The 17,540-nt window shown below is 51.0% G+C and overlaps 1 protein-coding gene across 5 annotated transcripts in view; it reads left to right on the forward strand.

Moving 5' to 3' along the window:
• Otof (otoferlin) overlaps positions 1-17,540 on the forward strand; it is a 99,896-nt gene that overhangs the window by 40,545 nt on the left and 41,811 nt on the right. For 4 of the 5 annotated variants that reach the window (XM_059248364.1, XM_059248367.1, XM_059248363.1 and 1 more), the window contains exons 4-5: positions 3,674-3,773; positions 5,414-5,592. In XM_059248364.1, coding sequence (XP_059104347.1) covers positions 3,674-3,773; positions 5,414-5,592 — 279 coding nt within the window. Of the gene's footprint in view, positions 1-3,673; positions 3,774-5,413; positions 5,593-10,968; positions 11,014-17,540 lie in introns of all 5 variants that reach the window. The other variant, XM_059248365.1, reaches the window with a different exon arrangement.

Here is a 17,540-nt window from a genome sequence, read left to right on the forward strand (position 1 = left end):
TTGACAGGATTCTGGTGCCCGATTGCCGCTCTGTTGTGGTCGGTCTGTGGACCCATCTGCACCTGCGGCCTCCTCCCCACTGTCTACCTACCTGAGAGCCCTGGATTCTCCCAGGTTCCTCTGTGGGTCCCTCTTTCTAATGGGTGAGCTGCTCAGGCCGCATAAAGGATGTGGAGTCAGCCTGGGAAACTGAGGCCCAGAGAGTAGGTTCCGAACATTCTTTACAGTCCATTTCAAAAGTTATTATTTCTATGTTTTATTTATGTTTATTATTTGAGGAAAGGGGAGCTGTTAGTTACACACATACACACCACCACCATCACTATTCTCTGGGTGTGTGGCAAGTTCTTTGAGAGTACAAGCCCCCAGTGTCCTAGCCCCACCTCCCTCCAGTCACTAACAGGCCCTGGTTCTAGGCAGAACTTTAAGGATCGGGAACAACCTGGATCTGTTCCCAGAGCCCAGCTTACAGAGAGGACCAGCCCTGGCTGAACCGAGGGCTGCAGCATCGTGGAGCTGTACCTCTCCATCGGCATCCGGGGAACTGGGTGGCATCGATGCCTTTGCGAGAAGGAAAAAAATCCCAAGACTTACAGAGGTTGCAGAACTAGACAGAATCATATAGCTGCCGGGTGCTGGAATCCCCCTGAGGGACTGCTAGGTGAAGTCACATCTGTCTGACTCCAGAGCCAGCTCGTCCACTGTCTATACCTCCCCCCTTAGGGAAGGATAGTTTGCGTGTCCACAGAGCTTGGCCCAGGAAGTAAGGAAATGGTGAGGGGTGTGCCAGAAGGTCGGTTTGCTGTGTGTTGTCAGCAGGGGTGAATGGGCTAGCAGTGGCAACAGATTACAGTACTGATGTCACTGGCACCCTTGTGTCCGGAAGAGGCTTGAAAACCTGGCAGAGAGGTCATTTCGGGGATTCGTGCGGGCCAAGCTCTCCTCGCAAGCCTAGGATCTCACAGACTGTAATGCACAAGAAATCTAGAAGACATCAGAAGCTCTCTGAACAGCTGCAGGGGAATGGCTCCCTCCTGCCCCCTGGGGGGCGTTTTGTCACATTGCAGCACCCAGGTAGATTCTACCAAGGGACCTTCCTTGACTATTCTTGGGCATCTAAGATTGAGAACAAATGTGCCCAAGTCCCAGTACTCAGCAGTTGGCTGGTGGGGCTTAGTGGGGGTGATGGTGGCTTGAAGAGCCTGACAGAAAGGCTCGGAGTTGGGCAGAGATGCTGTCTGCCCCAAACAGTGGCAGCAGCATCCCTCGGATGCTTGGAAGTGCACATGTCCAGGGCCCTCCCTCCCACCACCACCTCCAGCCAGCAGGTGCTTTAGGACTCAGCAGATCCCTCTAGGGACTACACCATTAGAATATTGAGATGGGAGGTTCTATGAGCATTTGCACTGTGGAAATCGGTAAATGCTGCACGTTGGCAGTGACAGTGGGTCTGTGAGGAGTTAGGGGTTCCCAGATTGCATTTGTGCCACAGATTTAGAACCGTAACAGTCGAGGCCTTCACAAAGCCAGGGCACTATTTCTTGTCTGCTGCTGACCGTTGTGATGTCTCCAAGCTCAGTGGCCCGCCCCTTCTCTTTATAAAGAGAGAGCTGAAACTCCCCAGCAATGGCTTGACATCTCCTGGGTCCCAGCCCAGCACTCGGGCCCTCTGTGTGCCTCTGCAAGCTGAGGAGAAGCTGAGATGGAGCGAGGCTCTTCTACAGAGCTTCTCTGGGAAGAATCTAAAAGCCCAATTCAGCCTTAGCGTGGTGGACAGTTTGCCCTCCGAGAGATGGGAAACTCACCAAGGCTCTGAGCTTAGGAGGCAAACAGTTCATATTCATCCCTCTTAGGGCTGAATCCACCATGTGCCCAACACAGCTGGGAGGATTGTGTGTGTGTGTGAGTACATACATACATACATACTGCCGGTTGTGGTGGCACACGCCGGTAGGATTTGCTGAAGGAGGCAGAGGCAGGAGGATCACGAGTTCGAGGCCAGCCTGGGCTGCACATTTTTAAATAAAAAATTTTAAAAAAAGAATACATACATACCATGTGTATATGTGCACGTGGGCATACAAATGTATGCCCCCCCGCTGTGTGTGTGTGTGTGTGTGTGTGTGTGTGTGTGTGTGTGTGTGTGTGTGAGAGAGAGAGAGAGAGAGAGAGAGAGAGAGAGAGAGAGAGAGAGAGATGAGCTCTAGGGACTCACCTATCTCCACAGAATTAGAGAATTAGAGACTAGCACCACAGCTCCTGACTGTTTTTTAAAAGATGGACACTGGGGATCTAAACTCAAGTCCTTATGCTTGCGAGGCAAACATTTCACTCACCGAACCATCTCCCTAGGCCCAGAATTAAAAAAAAAAAAATCAGTGTTCCCCTTCCGTAGCCCTTAGTGTGTTATAGACAGCCAACCTATGTCAGAATTCATTGGATAACTCATCTCACTCAGATCTGTCATTAACTGGTTATGTCCCTGTCCCCTTTCCTGCCCACCTCCCTCCTCTGCAAACTCCCAGCAGCACGTGTCCCCCAGATCCCTTCCAGGCTTCACATACTGTGTGTGCCTTGACGCCTTTTTCACTTCTGTAGAAACGGGGTATGTTTCTCCGTGGGTCCAGGTCAGTACCGCGTGAGGGCATCTTCCGGATGCCATCTTTCTGACGCCCTGCTCTCCCCCCGCCTCCCCCGAGCAACAGCCTTCCAGCTTCAGGGGGAGATGGGATCCAGCTCAGCATTTATCAGACACCCACTGCTGCTCATTCATAAATGCAATAGACGCTGGGGGACTCTGGTGTAGAGGAAACACCAAATGGAGGCTAGACAGAACGTGCGGACTGCTCTGTGAGGGAGTGTGTGTTCGGGATGCGCGTGACACTCGTGAAACTGAAATCATTAGCTTAGCTTGGAAGAAAACCAAGACCGAGAAAGCTTAGGTGAGTTTCCCAGGGCAGATAGCACCCATGTAAGCGTCAGAGCTGAGTTTCTGAGGCCGAGACTGTGCCTCTCACCCAGGTCTGTATGCTTATCCCAATCTGCAGCCAAATTAAGGGGATTCTGAGGTCACAGGAGCCCCTGCCCACCAGGAGCTTACCAGTTGCAAATGTGGGATGGATGGAGGACTGGTGTTGATCGGAGTAGAGGCCCCTACCCCAGTCAGGAAGTGGAGGGAAGGGGTGCTTATGTAGCTAGGAGGCTGGGCTATAGTTCAGAGGCTGTTGCTCACTTAACTAGCATGACCCAGGGTTCAGTCTACACACACACACACACACACACACACACACACACTGCCATCACCACCACCATCATCATCAGGAGTCTCGGTGCCTCCCTACCACCTTCCATTATGGGTTCTGGAAGCTTCCACACTGCAGGGGACCAGCTGCAATCCCAGTGCTAAATTCCCTGTATCTATCTGTGGACATCATTTAGAGTTCTTTCTTCTCCCAAGTTTTCTAGGGGGAGCCAACCACATATGTCCAACCATCCATACTTGTAAGGGGTCAGGGACCCTCACAGACATGCTGTCCTGGCCAGGCTAGCCATGGTTTCTGGGCTACTCCAATGCCAGCCCGAGGTCCTCACAATTGCCCGTGTCTCCTTGCCAGCCAGACACTGACATCAGCCTTGCTCCTCATTCTGGCAACATCCCCTCTGCAATTCACAGACTAATCGGGACCTTCCGCATGGTGCTGCAGAAGGTGGTGGAGGAGAACCGTGTCGAAGTGACGGATACGCTGATTGATGACAATAATGCTATCATCAAGGTAGGTATGCCAAGGAGTCCTTGGAGTCTCCCGCCACCCAGCCACCAGAGGGCCTGCTGCATATCTAGACCACAGAAGATGGTCTAGAGAATTCTTTCTCAACCTTCCTCATGCTGCGACCCTTTAAGGCAGTTCCTCATGCTGTGGTGACCCCCGACTATAAAATTTTGTTGCTACTTCATAACTGTCATTTTGCTAGTTATGAATCGTAATGCAAATATCTGTGTTTTCCGATGGTCTTAGTTAGGCAAGCCCTGTGAGTCATTCAACAGCCCCTAAAGGGGTCATAACCCACAGGTTGAGAACCACTGGTCTAGAGAATGCTCCATGATTGACAAGGCAGGCAGTAGGAAGACATCAGGGAGACTCTGCCTGAGCCGTTTGGTAGGAAGGCTGGTGCTGGAGTCTCTGTATGTAGTATGGCTGGGTCCATCCCATGTGGATACCCAGTCTTTCCCACGGGGATAGTGCTAGGTAAGGTAAAGAGGATGCCATCTCCTCCCCCACTGATGTGTCTTTTCCATTTGGATCCAGCTCAGGAATGAATTTGGGGTGCCTCTTATCATCCAATGGCCGGATTGAGCCTCTCCAGCCCTTCCAAGGCAGTAGCCTCCATTGTACATATGATGTGGCTCCTCCCTGGCCAGTGGTCCAGCGAGGATCAGGATCTCATTTCTCTGCTCCGTTTGTCCATTTCCGCTCAAGTCAGCGTGGGCATGCATGAACTAGTCTTACCCAGTCCACCCTTCGGTGTCAGTCCCAACAAAAGGAGATGGGAGAGCCCTTGATGCCCAGCCCCCAGGCTCTGCTCTGTCTCCTAAAGCTCCTCTGTAGCCACTCACAGGCAGCTGGCATGGGGGTAAGGAGCCTGACCCTTGGGTATGACTCTTGGTTAGGCCTATATAACATCTGCAAAGTGCACAAAAGTATATTGGCCTCATTGGATTGCTCTAAGGGGTCAAAGGGCATATAAAAAAAGAAAAAGTGCTTGACTGCTGGATGATGTACAAATAGCTTTTATCTCCTACCTCAGTTTTACTCCGTGCAAATTAGGGCTGTACCTTCCAGACATGGTCCCTCCACCCAGGTTCTGTGTAGCATCTGGACCCAGATGTGGCACTCCACTTTCTCCAGAAGAAAAGCCCAAGGCAACTCCCCCAGACCCCCTTCTCTAGCTGGCAGGGGCAGAGTCAGAGGAGTTGGAAGAAATGCTGACTGTACCAGGCTGAGGGACACCCAGGACTGGGTCTTCTCTGAGAAGACAGGTTCAACTGGTTTCGTCACTTTGCCAAGGAGACCCCTCTTGTGCCTATACACAGCCCACGTTCAGAGGATGAGGAAGTGACCTATATGTGGGGAGACACCGAATGATTCTATACTGAGGACCCAAAGACCTCACACCCAGGCTTAGGCCTAGAGATCAAGGACAGCCACTTGACTTGGGACACCTGAGAAGAGGAGGGCCAAGGACAAGAGGACCTCGTGTATCAGTCTTACTCGGCCTTTTTTTTCTCATCTACAAACTGAGGCAGGAAGGTCCTCACCTAGTCTTCATAGGGAGGGAATGTGCCTCCCAGCTGCCCCAGGTACCAGGGGACTGCTACCGTCAACCCGGCTGCTCACTGTCCCTCTCCCTTCAGACCAGCCTAAGCATGGAGGTCCGGTATCAGGCCGCAGATGGCTCCGTGGGCTCCTGGGATGATGGAGACTTCCTGGGAGACGAATCTCTTCAGGAGGAGAAGGACAGCCAGGAGACCGATGGACTGCTACCTGGCTCCCGGCCCAGCACCAGAACACCGGGCGAGAAGAGTTTTCGCAGGTAAGAGGTGGACCCCTCCGGCCGCCCACTGTCCCCAAAAGGCCTGGGAAGCGGGCACCAGGAGCTGGTGCTCTGGAAGGCCCTCCAGGCCTGGCTGGGCTCACAGTGTGGGGCTGAGTAGTTATAGAGATATTTAAGGGTTGGGAAGATGTTCTCACCATCTCTTACCCAGCTCCCCACCCAAGAGCATGTGGGAGGCTGTAGTCAGAACGAGAGGCCAGGTCTGCCCCAGCCCTGAGGGAAGCCCAGGTCTGAGAGACCGAGTTCTAACATAAGGGGGAGGCTGGAGCTCCTGCCTTCATCAGAGAAATGGGAAAAGGAGACAGGGGAGGCCTTGGTTTCTTTGGTCTAAGACCCAACAGTGCCAACCAGACCCAGGCAGCCTGACCCCTTCCTTGGCCCAGTGAAAAAAATCACTAAGAGAGAGGCCTTCTGTTGCCAGAGTGAGGCTAACAGTCCTGGTCAGGATCTGGCCACCCTCTGTTGAGAAAAAAATTGTCTAAAGTGAGAAATCCACAGGAGTCTGCTTAAGGAGTATTAGGGAATTTATTAGGATATAAATAGAGGAAATACACTCAAGAATACAGAACCCAGTAGACAGCTGAAGTCGTCCTCTGATCTGACCAAGGAACTAATCCACCTGGCAGTCAGATCACACCAGGAGGAAGGAAACAGGGAGAAGGGGCCTTGTGACCCCTCTCCTTTTCCTTTTAAGATGTCAGAGACAACGGCAAGAAGCATTGTCTCCTTCGGGCCCTATAGCCCAAGGTCATGGGCGGAGCAAATACCACTCCATTTGTCCAGGCTTTTCTGTGTCTAAGATTCACATCCCACAAATGCTGCCACTTACAAATGACAGAGGGCTTTGACCAGGCCTCACCTCCCCACGCGTAGTACTTTTACCAGATACAAAATGCAATTACGTTACTCAAATCTCAGGGGTCAAAACTGGAGCTAGCGGAATATCCCTGGACACCTAGGATGCTGAGAGCAGCATGTAAAATGCTCGAGACCTGTGCCTAGAGGTCTGGGGTGTGTTTTGAGAACAAGGGTCCCCCGTGTCACTGCAAGCTTCTCCCCAGACTTTCCTTCCCAGGTAAGGTATATTCAGCCTGTGATGGAAACCACACAGGCTCCCAGTTAGTGAAATGGAATTAAAGGGCTCTTGTCTGACCACCTCCCATCACCAGCTCACCTCCCAAACATGAGTTTAAATAAACACCCAGGACTACACGCGTGCTTTAGGCCAGCCACATCCCCCACCACACAAATATCAGGTCCTTTAGCATAAATAAGCCCAAGCCTGAGTGTCAGCAAGTCCTATAACTTCTCTCACCCTATCTACACATCTGTGAAATGGGAGCCATAGCCACAAGCCCTGCTCCAACCACCATCCTGACGATGATCCATGGGAATACCAGAGGTTATCAATGAAGAGCCACGTATTACATGTGGAAGGGCTGATGACAAGTTCTTCACCCTGGACAGGGCCAAATGTCAGGAACAGGTTTAGAAATTTAAGAGGAAAATCAGAGACTGGATAGTACGTGAGGGACCTAACTCAATGGCCACCACCTGTCACCATCGGCCAGTACTACATGAAGAGCTGTGTAGGGCTGGTTCAGAGGGAGTTCTGAGAAGCAGGGCCACCCACTGCAGAGAAAGGAATGGTGATCTGAGTCAGGAAAGCTAGCTCCATCAGGTTGACCCCGACTGCCCTCATCAGCTGGGTGACTCTGACATGTCACCAACCTTCTCTGGGTCAGCAACAAATAAATGAGTTCAGAAAGTAGACACGCTGACCTCCCTCCTCTCTGACCTCCAGCGGGCCTCAGGAGACTCAGGGGCAGCCATGATGAGTTCCCCCAGGAGTCCTTGGTGGCTGAGGGACCACCTGCCCCAAAGAGGCAGCAGAGGATGGACAGGTGATGTGACTCTGATAAAACAAGATGTGAAGGGTACTTCTCAGACCCTCAGAGTCCTGGTCCAGGAAGGCGGAGCTAAGAGGACCACCCAAGGCCTCACTGCACAGCATCCTGGGGTTTTCTCCTCTCCCCACCTCCCTGGACCTTTCCCAGGCCGGGAGAGGTGGGAAGAAGGGTTTTATCTTAGGGACTGGGAATTGGGCAAGCGCAACAGCAGCATCAGAGCTCCTAGCTTTCAGTGGGTGCCACCACCCTGGTTGAAGGAGCGTGTGAGGGCACACTATTTCCCCAGCTGCCACCTGGAGCCACCAGCCTAGGCGTGACATCACCTTTGAGATGGATGTTACCACCTTCTCTCCTCTGGACCTAGCCTTGGGACTGGCAGGACTCTCTCTGTTCATGTCTCAATCTCTCCTGGGCCCTGATCCATCTGAGTTTCTCCGCCCACCAGGTTCTCGGCCAGCATTGTCTCTCCAGACTCCATGCTACCTTGACTCCAGCTGTTTCTCCTCTAAGCACTACCTGACCTGGTCCGGGCTTTGTTACCAATCTGATTCTCGTCCCATCCTCTGCCAAGGGCTCTACCAGTGCTGCCCACTGGGGGTTCAGCTATCCTGAGCAAGAACAGAAATACCCTCCGACCCCATGCCACACACACACACCCCAATGTTCCTGCTGTGAGAAAGGAATGAATTACTAACTTCATGAGCATTTCCACTCTCAAGAACATAGAATCAATATTCCAAACCTCTCAGTCTCAGGACAGAGGGGGATCTTGAAAACATGTGTATACACACACACACACACACACACACACACACACACACACTTGCATGCACACACATTCTCTGCATGGTACCAGGGAGTTCCAGGCCACCAGACATCAGCCTCTGCTGCTGAACTGTCTCTAGGAGTCGCATCTTACCAAGGAGCATCGGCTTCCGTTGTGTGGCTGTACAACACAGCCTTTCGCTTTCCCCAAGATCTTCTGTGCTCTGAGGCTCTCTCATCTTCTCTACGTCTCCTAGCCTCACCAGCTTCCACACACACCCCACCTTCTGCTACCCAGGCCCTTTGGTGTCCCTGGGGATGTCTAGGTAATTACTATGTCATTCCTTTAGCGGTAGTTTGTGACGGACACCATTCTTCCTCTCCCGCCTATGGGCATCCTTCCACTCCAGTGGAAACCTGTAGAACCAGGAAGCCCCTTCCTATGGCTGGAGCAGAGAGGAGCTGGCCAGGTGGGCACAGTAGGGGCTCTGAGAAGGAGGGACATGTGTGCACTAAGGGGTGTGCAGAAGTGTGTGCATGGTGCAGTACACGCTGCCTCATCCTCAGAGACTACTTCGTTGGTTCTCATGGGCCCCAAAGAGCTAGGCAACCCTTCCCTGCCTCCCTTCACCAGGCTGGGATTCAGTGCTACCATGGCTGCCAAGGAGCCCGAGGACCAGTCACAGCCATGCTGAGATTTAGGAGTGAAGTGGTCCTTAGGATACTCCTGTCCTGTCCAGAACTCTACCTGAGGTTAGGGCTCCCATCCTCAGCCCAAGGTCGAGGAACCAAGTGAGGCCTGGTGCCTAGATCTCCGCAGGCCTTCGTGTTCCCAGGAGGGTATTATTGTTCTCCCTCCTGACTGTGGATGCTTTTATCAGTTCAGGGAGCGGTGGGGACAGAGCTAAGGAAGGGGAATTGTTCAATGAGGCTGAAAGGCCCCTCAGAAGAGAATGCTAAGAAGTGGGATTTATACAACCGGCAGGAAGAACCAAAAGTACCATGTGGGCGCTAGGAGGAAACCCAGACTTATCTGGGGCTTCCCGGGAGGTTCTAGGGCAATGCAGGCAGGTGAGGTCACTGCTTGCCAGCTGAGTGACAGAGGGTAGCCTGAGCCTTCCCAACTTCCCATAAGAAGCAGGTGACAGTGAAGATGGCCACTGTCACGGGATGACAACTCGATCCCATGGGCGCCTGCTGAAGGGCTAAGGCCCAGCTTTGCAGCGATTGTTTCTAAGGATGGGCCCAGCAGCAGCGGTGGATGTAGTAAAATCACGATGGAATTCTTTCTTCACATAAACAGTCTTTTTCTCACTCTATTTCCACTCAGAGAGTGTGGGCCTGTGATAGCCTTGAGGTCTGGAGGATGGAAGGAGGGGAGAAAGCAGAAGTCTCCCTATATCCTCGTAGATAGGACACCTCTTGACTTCAGAACAAAGCTCAGGGGAGGGAGGGAGGGAGAGAGAGAGAGAGAGAGAGAGAGAGAGAGAGAGAGAGAGAGAGAGAACACACATCCCAGTTCCCAGTTCAGTACCAGTTACACACACCTGTTGACCCTTGCCCAACCCCAGGCCACACACCTCTCTTTTGTAGTCCATAGCAGTGATTGACATATTTCTCAGGGCCACAGAATGAAAACAGAAAGAAAATCCTTCCCTTATAACCTGGATTGCCCAGTCAGGGAAAAAAAAAAAAAAAAAAAAGGCAACTCTCTAAGACAAATGTGAGGATGGAAACCAGAAATCTTGAATGGAGTCGTAGTTCCCAAATAGCCTGTAGGAACCCTCGCTCCATGGAAGCAGGCCCCAATAGCCCTTGGAGGTTCCTAACAGTGGCCCTGAGGTCAACTGAGCTGGCCTGGAGCAGGGCAACAGAGAGAGACTCCCCTTCTCTCTCCCTGCTTTCTGCTCAGTGGTCCTGGCTGATCTGGGCAGCCAGAAACCTGGCAATTGTGGGTGTCTTTGAATTATAGACTAAATACTTTTGCCTAACACAAAAGCTAGCCAGCTGACTCTGGACTTCAGCTGTGAGTGTGTAAGGAGGCTTCCAGGCCTGAGCTATCAGGGTACGGCCTCACCTGGGCAAGGTCCGAGCCAAGAGTGTGTGTGGGCAGAGGGGGGAAAATCATAATGCATATTCTCTTCCTTTTCTTCATTCTCGTTCACTCAGCACTGGAGAGGTTTTGAGGGAACATTCCAGTTTCTGGAAACCTCTCTAAAGGAAGACGGGAATACGTCTCTCCTGCTCTGAACCCTTTAGTGGTGGCGAGGTTACGGCACATTCCCCCATTCCCCCATCTTTCTTCTCAGTGGCTGGACGCCCCATCTTGTAGTCCCTCCTCTCAAAAGGGCTCTGCCCACTGTGTCCCTGGACCACCTTACAGCATGGCCACCACACAGTCCTCGGAGGGGACCAAGGGAGGAAGTGAGGGAGGCAGAGACGTTCGGGACCCTCCAACTCCGGAATCCCCAGACCTCCCTCCTGGGATAGAGGAGATCGGCCGAGCCTGGGGCCATGACACTCCTCTATAGATGACTGACGGGGGTCCGTGGGATAGGGAAACCCCTGGGGAGGGAGACGGGGGTCAGCAGGGTCAGGGGCAAAGGCTGTGAGCATCTCTGGTCCACACCCTCTCATTCGAATCCCCTTGTCTCCTCATGTCTCCCCCCACCCGGCTCAGCAAAGGCAGAGAGAAGACCAAGGGAGGCAGAGATGACGAGCACAAGTAGGTGTCCCAGGCCAGGGCCAAACCAGTGGTGCTGACAATCTGCCATGGGGCTGCAGGGGGGAGGGACGGGCCCAGAGGACCTAGGAGGAGCTGTCCTGGTGGAGCGGCAGGGGACGTGCAGGGTGAGGGAGGTCTTTCCACCAGACTACCGGGGAGAGAACTGGGAGAGGGTGGTCGGAGCCAGGGAAGTGGCCGGACCTTTGCTTTCCACTCTGGGTTCTTGGAGGTGACGCTCCCTCCTTTTAGTGTCTTGTTCCTCCTCTACTTCACTGACCAGCTCTCTGTACCTATAGATCAGGCCCTTAAGCATCCCGACCAGGGAGGATATAGCGAAAGTGTGGGGAACGTGAGAAGCCGCCCTCCAGTCTAGGAGGACTGGGCAGTTGAACAGACAGCCTTGGAGGTCCCAGGAAGACAATCTCTAGGCACCATGTGGTTGCAGGGTGTGGCCAAAGCACAAAATCACAGAGAGCCAAAGAGAGATTGCCACTCTCTATGACCCGCACAATCTCTATTCCACAGCAGGAAGGCATAGGGCTGTCTGATGGGCTGATCACAAGGGCCTACAAAGATCAGCAGCCTAAGGCGACAGGCTCGTAGGTTCCCCAAAGCCACAATGTCACCTGGAGACTCAAGTTGTCACTGAAATTACAGTAGTTCAGGTCTCCAGGGCAGTACAAGGAGCCTCTGACCTTTGTGTATAGTGACAAGTGTCAGTTCCAGAGAACAAGGCAGAGCTGGGCACAAACAAGAAATCTAACTTCCTACCCAGAGTTCACAGTGGCCCCAGGAAGTTGGAAGCCCCTGACTGTACTCAAAGCCAGTTAGTTAATTCTTCAAATGCGCTGGTGAATCTGCAAACCCAGAGACGTAGTCTGTGTTCCCACATATAGAAATTGAACTCGAGACACCAAGAGATTTGCTCAAAACTGCGGTCCCAATCAATACTTTAAACAGTTCACAGTCGTGTGTATAACGGTCTGAGCTGCTCCTCATGGACGTGTCTGCGCATGTAAAGATCCTGGGGAACCTGGAGCCTCGTCCACTCTGTTGCCCAAGTCCTACTGAGTTCTAGTCATGCTTGTAATAACCGCACGAGTAATAACCGTGATGCCAGGGCATCAGACGCAGCATGCTGTAGGGGGAGAGTGCCCCGCAGAGAGATGGAGAGCTTCTGAGAAGGGTAGGGTGTGTGAGAGAGAGAGAGCCAGGGATCTGAATCCTCGTGTGGGTAAGAGGTGATGGGGGCGTTGAGCTGGGAACCTTTCTTAGTGAGAAGGCTCATGGCTCTAGGTTTCTTTGTGGCTTCCCTAGGAGGCACAAGCCACACCTACAGTCTCTCCCTCAGGCGCTCTTTCTGAGATCACCAGGCTCCAGACCCCCTCCACCCTCCACTGGGGTAGCCGGGCCTCACAATGCAGGCGCGGGGCAGATCCCTAGGACACGCTGCCTCCCTTGCCCTACTCTGTCTTGTTTCTCGCTGTCCCATTACCGGATGAAATTAAATAAGCTAGGATGCAGTATTATTTTAATGTGTACCGGAATGGGGAATGGAATCTCTAGGATGCGATTAAGCAAATTGAAACTCTTTAGCCCGAGAAAAGAACACTGTGAGAAGAGCTGGCTGGTTTATCCTTGTGCTGGAGGGAGATCAGAGGAAACAGATGTAAGCTGTGAGAGGAAATGTAAAGTTTGACCCGGGAAAGAACGAAAGTGCTCTCCAGGAGCATGTGGGACTGGGGCATAGCTGCCATGGGGAGATGGGAAATCTACTCTGGAGATACTGTTTGCTGGGGCTTTGCAACAGAATTGACAACCAGAAAGAAAGGAGGAGCCAGATTCCAGGCATTCCTACGGTCAGGAGGAACAGTCGAGGGTCTGACAGTCCCTCTGGGTCAGTCTGGGCCAGGCATGTAACTTAGTAGTAGAGTCCTTGCCCAGCCTGTGTGAGTTATGGGATTGATTCTCCACCTCTGAAATAAATAAATTAAGGACTAGAGAAATAGATAGCTCAAGGGTTAAGAGCACTGGCTACTCTTCCAGAGGACCTAGGTTCAATTCCCAGCACCCACATGGCAGCTCACAACTATTGCAACTCCAGTTTGCAGGGATCCAACACCCTCACACAGACATCCATGCAGGCAAAACACCAATGCTCATAAAATAATTTTAAAAGAATAAATAATAAATTAATAAGTGCACACATACATACACACACAAAAATTTAAGTCAGCCTGTCTTCACCCATACAGGAAGCTATTCAAAACAAACTGAAATTCAACACAGTTGAAAACACATTTAAAATTATAAAATTACCTGTCACTGCGGGGACATGTAGCATCTGTTCATATCTGAATATTCAGGAGATGGAAGCAGGAAGATTAGGAGTTCAAAGCCAGCTTGATGTTGAGTTAGAGGCTGTGTAAGCAATGACTGATGAGAAAATCTGGCCATATAAACAATGCAAAGAAAGAGTACAGACCCTGCCTCTCATGGATAGTTTATGTATCCTGACTACCTGAGACATGACTGGATAAGCCTTGACATTTCCAGCTGAACGTACTTGTGGAGTAGAAGCCCTGGATGGACGGTGAGAGCTACAGTCTGTATTCATTTGTAGCCACACCCTTCTAAGTCACAGCTTCCAGAATAATCCATAGAGCAAACCAATGAAGCACTCAGGCCACTCGATTTCCCTCATTGAATGTCCCCAGGTCATAACAAATATGTAGCTTCCACTCTTGGGTCCTATGTACATGGCACAGTCACAGTGACAGACTTCTGAGTTGAGCCACGGAACAAGGTGAGGGAATTGCTAGATACGTAAAGGAAGGGGTTATAACGAACACTCCGATTTAAAAATCTTCTCTCTAGAGAACTGTCGGTCTAGATATATCATTCTGACCACGGTGAACCCAGCCACTGGGAGTAAATGTGATTCTCTACCTTCACCTCCCCCACACTCCTAATTGTCAAGCTTTCCTGTCTGTTTGTATTTTTGTGTATGCGGGTTTTTGTTGATGTTTTTGTTTCATTACATTTGTTTTATGTGTGCATGTGCACCTGCCACGGCATGCATATGGAAGCCAGAGGACAGTCTGTGGTCCTCAGTTCTCCCCCTCCACCGTGGAGGAGGTCCCAGGGATTGAACTCGGGTCATCAGGCTTAGTGGCAAGCTCTCCTACCCACTGTGCCAGCTCGCCAGCCCTTTGCTCTTTTTTTTTTTTTTTTTTTTTTTTTGTTAATAGGTCTCACTCAGCCCAGGCCATCGCAGGCATGGATATGGCCCAGGTGCCAGGGTCATTTGTAGAATGGGGTGTCATTTAGAAAGAGTCCTTGGAAAAGGCGCTCATTCTCATATTTCTCAAGCACACTGTGCCCATGAGTACAGACTCGCTTGGTTGAAGGTTTCTCCTCACAGAGCTGACTACTGGTTTGTTTCAGGGCCGGCTTCTCACTCCATCCCACCTTCTATGGTTGCAGAACCCCATTAGAAGAGATGCAGAATTTTAATTTCTAAAAGAGAAACTTGAATCACAAGTTAAAAATCTGTCTCCAGTATAAATTGATAATCTTTAAAGTGCCCTGATGAAACTAACTTTATTATTATTGTTGTTGGTTTTTTTTTTTTTTTTTTTTTTTAGATTTATTTATTATATATATACAGCATGTATGCCTACAGGCCAGAAGAGGGCACCAGATCTCGTTACAGATGGTTGTGAGCCACCATGTGATGCTGGGAATTGAACTCAGGACCTCTGGAAGAGCAGTCAGTGCTCCTAACCTCTGAGCCATCTCTCCAGCTCCCTTGTTTTGTTTTTTGAGACAGGGTTTCTCTGTGTAGTTTTGGTGCCTGTCCTGGACTAGCTCTGTAGACCAGGCTGGCCTCGAACTCACAAAGATCCGCCTGCCTCTGCCTCCCGAGTGCTGGGATTAAAGGTGTGTGCCACCACCACCTAGCCTAACTTTATTTTTTAAATTGTCCTTCTTTGCCCTTCGCCTGGAGAAGTCATGCACTGCTTTCCTTACCAGCACAGTAGAAAGGGCCTTTTCTATAGTGATTTCCTGATGTGTCAATTGGGGAATCACAAAGTACAGTAATAGTAGCAATGACCACACTGTAAAGATCAGTGTAGAAGGTACCAGAAGTGTGGAGCCTGGACTGAGAATGTGGGGATGGTGTCCATCATTGCGCAGCTCTGTGCTTTCCATCAAGAAACAAACACACCATTTTGAGACATCCCCAGGCATGTGGTGCTGCCAGTGAGCCTGCTTGCTTCAGTGGTCACATGATGCAGTCTTGGGGGGGGGGGGGTCGGTCTTCTCCTTTGAATTTTTTTCGAGGTAAAGTAGAGTGATTGGGTTTAAGTATGGTCATTAAAAGTCTCAATATTTACTTTCCAAAATGTGCATTCTAAAGAATAAAGTGGCCCTTTCATTAAAAGGATCATAACTGTCTAAGAGTACCCCAGGTCTTGAACTTAAGTGGCTATATGGGACCAGCTTTAGAAAGTCATGCAGCCCTTCTGGGCTTCTGGCAGGTGCCCAGATTCCAGCCCCAGATGCAGAGCAGCTGGCTTCTCTAAGCAGGACCTCTCCTGACCCACATAGCACTCGGCGCTGCCATCACAGAACCTTCCCCCCCAGGGGTGGGGAGATTCTAGCTAGAGCAGGCTGCCATGGTGATGGCATCATGTAGGTCACACAGGCACAAGACTCGGACTCTAGGAATAGCCACCCTGCCCTTTAAGCCACTTGTTGGGGAGAAAGCCCCCCCCCCGGGGGGGTGTTTCAGGCTAAGCCAGGCAGGATGACCCCTTTCCCACCTCCGAACCACCGATTCTCATGAACTCACTGATCTGCTCCATGGCATGTCACCAGCAATTTAACACTCATCACAGTCTCTTGCAAAACAATGTCGAGGCTTGGGTCATTTTTGAATGAAGGACTCTTTCTCAATGACATCCCATTCTGCAAATGACCGGGCTAGTCTAGTTGGCCAGCTTGCTCCGTGGGACTCCCTGTCTTGTCCTCCGGAGTGTTGGGATTACAGGTGGGTTGCCAGGCATGACAAGCATATTGTCCACTGAGTTATATCCCTAAGCCCCTCAACTTCCAATGCCATTTCTGTAGTCTTAACTATTGACTCGAAGCACAAAATAGATATGAAGATGATTGAATTTCAAAGGATATTTGCTGTGATCCAGGCTTAGTCTGTCTGGGACTTTATTTCCTTTTTAGATTTTAGTTTTGTTAAAAGTATTTAAGAAATTTTTTAAATTACATTTATTTATTTACTTATTAATTTATTTAGAGAGAGTGTGTGGAGACATGTATGTTCCATGGCTCATGGATGGAGGTCAGAGGACAATCTTCAGGCATTGACTTTCTTCTTCTACCTTGCGGGACCTAGATATGGAACCAAGGTCGTCAGTTCTGGTGGCCTCTTTTCTTCCTTAGATGTACCCCAGCCCCTGGTCATTGAGCTCTAGGTTCGGCCAGAGACCCTGTCTCGGTAAAGCGGAGAGCAATTGTCTTTCCAGTATCAACCTCTGGCCTCCTGTTCACACCTGTGATTCACATAGAGGTGAACATGCATACCACATATGACAAAAAAAAAGAGATTGCTAGTTGAGAGAATAGGGAACAAAGAAGATAACGTGAGCTAAATGATAATAACTCCAAAGACAGCAGCTTTCCTTCATAGGGTCCCTTCCTTCATTTTTAAACCCACAATACTAGGGGAAATGGACAAATCAGGGTTGCCCCCCCCTTTCATCTGTTTCTAGCATATCAACGAACATATCCATGAGTTGACAACACATGAAAGGTCCCTGTCCACTCATCCACCACAGGACACAGACATGGCTCCCTCTGTGTCTGGGATTTAAGATAGGGCCGGATTTTGGGGATGAGGCTGATTCCCCCAATCCCAGGTAGAGGGGTTCGAGGTGTCCAGGCCATTGTAGAGACAGAAAGGTTTTCTCCAGCCTCACACTGTACAAGCCTGTAGAGCAAAAATCTGGGGGTCTTAGATACTGTTCCCAAGCCTCTGTCAGCCGAGGCTGACCCAATGGCAGGGGCTTTGCAGGAAGCAGGTTAGGAATGGGACTGTGCCTACCCCCATGGGAGCCCATAGCATGGCAGCTACACCCAGGAGGAGGAGAATGGGAAATGCAGGGAGTCAGGTGTCCTCTTATACAATATGGATGGGGTAATGGAATACTACACTTACCCCCCACGGATCCTACTCCCGGTCTTTCCTGGCTCGGGAGACCTCAGGCTCGGCTGCAGGGACATCACTGAAGGGCTGTGGGGACCCCTAGCCCCTTCCCTCAGCCCCACTGACTGCAAGGCCCTTTGCCTTGGCACACGGCCATACCACACCAGAGGAAGAGGTAGGAACTGTGGGGTCTGCCATGGGTTCTAGGGGCTTGGTAGGAGGTGGTGGTCGGCAGTAGGAAGGCATAGGCAGGGGGGGAAATCAGAGAAAGGCCCTTTTCCCTGGGAACTAAAGAAATTCA

Source organism: Peromyscus eremicus, chromosome 22, assembly GCF_949786415.1.
Source record: "Peromyscus eremicus chromosome 22, PerEre_H2_v1, whole genome shotgun sequence".
In the NCBI taxonomy this organism is placed as follows: Eukaryota; Metazoa; Chordata; class Mammalia; order Rodentia; family Cricetidae; genus Peromyscus; species Peromyscus eremicus.